At 41.7% G+C, this 4,346-nt stretch overlaps 1 protein-coding gene across 1 annotated transcript in view; it reads right to left on the bottom strand.

Annotated features, from left to right (window-relative positions):
• The window catches only part of ino80 (INO80 complex ATPase subunit), a 163,766-nt gene that overhangs the window by 67,113 nt on the left and 92,307 nt on the right, over positions 1 to 4,346 (bottom strand). Inside the window, 3 exon segments of the mRNA XM_033026586.1 lie at positions 1,587 to 1,704; positions 2,305 to 2,389; positions 4,020 to 4,162. Coding sequence (XP_032882477.1) covers positions 1,587 to 1,704; positions 2,305 to 2,389; positions 4,020 to 4,162 — 346 coding nt within the window.

Genomic DNA, 4,346 nt, shown 5'->3' with positions numbered 1-4,346 from the left:
AGAAAATAGACAATAGGTGCAGGAGTAGGCCATTCAGCCCTTCGAGCCAGCACCGTTATTCACTGTGATCGTGGCTGATCATTCACAATCAGTACCCCGTTCCTGCCTTCTCCCCATATCCCTTGACTCCGCTATCTTTAAGAGCTCTATCTAACTCTCTCTTGAAAGCATCCGGAGAATCAGCCTCCACTTCTGAGGCAGAGAATTCCACAGATTCACAACTCCCTGGGTGAAAAAGTTTTTCCTCAATTCCATTCTAAATGGCCTACCCTTTATTCTTAAACTGTGGCCCTGGTTCTGGATGCCCCCAACATCGGGAACATGTTTCCTGCCTCTAGCGTATCCAATCCCTTAATAATTTTATATGTAATTTCAGATTCCCTCTCATCCTTCTAAAGCCCAGTCGCTCCGTTCTTTCAACATATGGCAGCCCCGCCATCCCGGGAATTAACCTCGGGAACCTACACTGTACTCCCTCAATGGCAAGAATGTCCTTCCTCAAATTTGGAGACCAAAACTGCACACAATATTCCAGGTGTTGTCTCACCAGGGCCCTATACAACTGCAGAAACCTCTTTGCTCCTCTGCTCAACTCCTCTTGTTATGAAGGCCAACATGCCATTAGCTTTCTTCATTGCCTGCTGCACCATCATGTTTACTTCCAGTGACTGATGTACAAGGACACCCAGATCTTGTTGTACTTCCCCTTTTCCTAATTTGACACCATTCAGATAATAATCTGCCTTCCTGTTCTTGCCACCAAAATGGATAACCTCACATCTATCCACATTAAACTGCATCTGCCATGCATCTGCCCTCTCACCCAACCTGTCCAAGTCACCCTGCATCTTCATAGAATCCTCCTCACAGTTCACACTGCCACCCAACTTTGTGTCATCTGCAAATTTGCTAATGTTACTTTCAATTCCTTCATCCAAATCATGAATGTATATGAGTCTTTTGACAATTCTGGAGCTATTTTGAGGAACAAGATCATTTTATTCAGGTTTTTACACCATTACACTGTTCTTAACAAAATTCCACCCATCATGTGAAACCTTACAAATAACAGATATAAATTAGATGACTTCAAGACCGAAAGTCAACATTTATTTTCATAACAGACAAATTTTTATCGTTTTACCACTATTTTGGACACCAAAAATATGACATATAAACCACGAGTCTTTCTAAATCATAGTTCTTTCCCTAACAGTTGGGGACTTAAGAATTGGAGGGCAAAGATGAGAGTGGAACAATTTATTAGGAACCTGAGGGGCATTTTTTTCCAACTGTAGTGGGTACATGGATTGAGCTACCATAGTTGAAGTAGTTGAGGCAGGTGCAACACAATATTTAAAAGACATTTGGACACGTATATGCATAGAGAAGGTTTAGAGGGATATGGGCCGAATGCAGACAAATTAGACTAGCTTAGACGGGGCATCCTGTTCAACATCAACCAAAGGGCCTGTTTCCGTATTGTACGACTCCGTTGACAAGAATGGCTTACGAGCAGGAAAAATGCAGCAAGGACCTGATGCAAAGCAATTAAACAGTACTCCATTTTGAAAGAAAGCACTTACTTTCATCAATGGCAGATTTATTCTCAGCGTGGCTTTCAATATCCTTGGAAAACCATTCATTAAATTCATCGTGCGAGTCAAAGAGCGTTGGCATGATAAAATGTAGCAGTGCCCACAGCTGAGGGAAGAAACAATATACATTGTGAATATAGTAATGGCCTGATGAAAGTTTTATATTTAACAAAATCATTTACTATAGACTACCTCTCTCCTAGAACTAATACTGGGACAGTATTAACCGATCAACAAGCACAATTTAAACAGATGCAACTTCTGCCATATTTCAAGTATAAGCGATATATTAAAATTTATATTTTCTTCATCATTCACATAGCAGACATACTCGAGAAAGGAAGAGCCACTTGGCAACAAAGAGGAGTTTCCATATTCTCAAAGGAAGTGAATGAAGCAAATCATATTACTTGTGGTTTTGCTCATATTTGCCTCAGGAGCATTGAAATAACCATAGGGACGAGTAAAATACAAGATATGGGATGAAGAATATCTACACACAGTTGAGATTAGGACCAAAATCCAAAAGGGTGGTTCCAATTGGATTACAGTGTCCTGGACCACTCTGCTATTGCATCCAGATATCCAATGACATTAATGCATAATTGTAAATGCTTCCATCAAAAAGTATTTTGGAGATATTTCCTCTGCTGAGAGGCCTAGCTGCACCTTTGACTGAACAATGCTGTGTAGAGAAGCGACTGACCTCGGCCATAGTGTTCTGTATGGGGGTTCCTGTGAGCAGCAGTCGGTTGCGACATTGAAATTGCAGCAAAATCTTCCAGCGAACACTGCAGAAAGAAAGCAAGCTCAGAAACTTCAACCTTACATAAAGAGCACCATGGTCAAATAATGACTTATCAAATGTTATTTTTATTCAGTTGATTAGTAAGGGTGTCAAAGATTATGGGGAGAAGCCAGGAGAATGGGGTTGAGAGAGTAAAATAGATCAGCCATGATCGAATGGCAGAGCAGACTTGATGGGTCGGAATGGTTTAACTCTGCTCCTATATCTTATGCATTCAGTTTAATGAAACTCAGGAGTGGAATCCTGTACTAACTCTATTAAAATCTTGACAACACACTACCCAATGAAGAGCATCCAACATACCGCTCTTAACAAAGGGTCTGTTACAGGAATGGACAGTGCCCGGCTAGATCACTCCAGCACGAGATCGAGAAGTAGGTGGTGCTACTCTTCGAGAGCATTATGGTGGATAAGTCCCCAGAACCTGATGGAATCTATCCCAGGTTATTGAGGGAGGCAAGGGGCATGGGCCTTGACGAGTAACTTTGTTTCTTCACGAGTTAGAGGTGAAGTCCTGGAGGACTGGAGAGTGGCCAATGTTGTTTGTTTGTTTAAGATAGAGAGAATCCACAGAACTATAGACAGGTGAGTCTCTCCTCAGGGGCCAGTGAACTATTGGAAATAATTATTTGAGATCGGATCTATTCACGTGGTCTAGATATCTAGAACAGTGTTTTTAAAAAAAAACATTATTTACTTGTTAAAATTATTTCCTCTCATGTGAAACTTATGTTGTCTTGTTTTTGATGCACCCAACAGGGGAAAGGGAATTTTAATATCTACCCTATCTGTGCCTCTCATAATCTTGCATATTTCCATGAGATCACCACTCAGAAGTCTTTCCTCCAGGGAAATCAAATCAAGCCGATCCAATCTCTCCCCCTAAATAAAGTACCCCAATCCAAGCAACATCCTGATGAAGCAATAAACAAATTAGTAGGCAAACTCAGTGGGTCAGGCTGCATCTGTGAAGGGAAATGGACAGACTACAGCCTGAAGAAGAGGTTTGACCCAAAATCTATTTCCCTCTATGGATGTTGCCCGAAACTGGAGATCCTCAAGCAGTTTTTTTGCTCAAGATTGCAGCGTCTGCATCCTGCACTGCCAAAACTATCTAAATCCCCCAGTCATCTAACATGCAATTCTGTAAAGTACATTCACCAGAGATATACACAAAATGCTGGAGTAATTCAGAGGGACAGGTAGCAGTAGGTGACGTTTCAGGCCGAGACCCTTCTTCAGACCTAAAGTCACCCATTCCTTCTCTCCAGAGAAGCTACCTGTCCCACTGAGGTACTCCAGCCTTTTGTGTACATCTAGCATCTACAATTCCAGATTCATTCTACCTTTGTCCCACCCCCTCCCCTGACATCAGTCTGAAGAAGGGTCTCGACCTGAAACGTCACCCATTCCTTCTCTCCAGTGATCCTGCCTCACCCGCTGAGTTACTCCAGCATTTTGTGTCTATCTGCAATTCCATCCTACACAACCACAATCACCATCGACATACCTTCTATTAAGATACAAATGCACACATTCCTCCTAATAACCAACCCTGCAAAATAGCCCCTCGAATAGACACTATTAGAATTGGAAATTGATGATAGGTTTACCTGGAACTACTTTTAAGTGCCTGTGCCTCATCCAGCACCATATACTGCCACTTCACCCGCTGGAAGTACTTCACATCCTGAACCACCAGCTGATAACTGGTTATCACCACATGGAAGGGTGCATTCTGAGTGTACAATGTTTTCTAAAATCAAGATAATAGCAAAAGTAGCAGTTATTGCAACAATTTTAAAGAAAAACTGTGACGTTGCAGATAGAACAAAGATCAAAACCTCACCAATCCATGTTCCTGAATACGAGTCAAACTGAATATCTCCAGAGAACAATATGATGCAAGATAACATCTGACCAGAGGACGTAGGTTTATG

This window comes from Amblyraja radiata, chromosome 9 (genome assembly GCF_010909765.2).
Source record: "Amblyraja radiata isolate CabotCenter1 chromosome 9, sAmbRad1.1.pri, whole genome shotgun sequence".
In the NCBI taxonomy this organism is placed as follows: Eukaryota; Metazoa; Chordata; class Chondrichthyes; order Rajiformes; family Rajidae; genus Amblyraja; species Amblyraja radiata.
The sequence above is the reverse complement of the archived record's forward strand: the minus strand, read 5'-3'. Positions and strand labels throughout refer to the sequence as shown.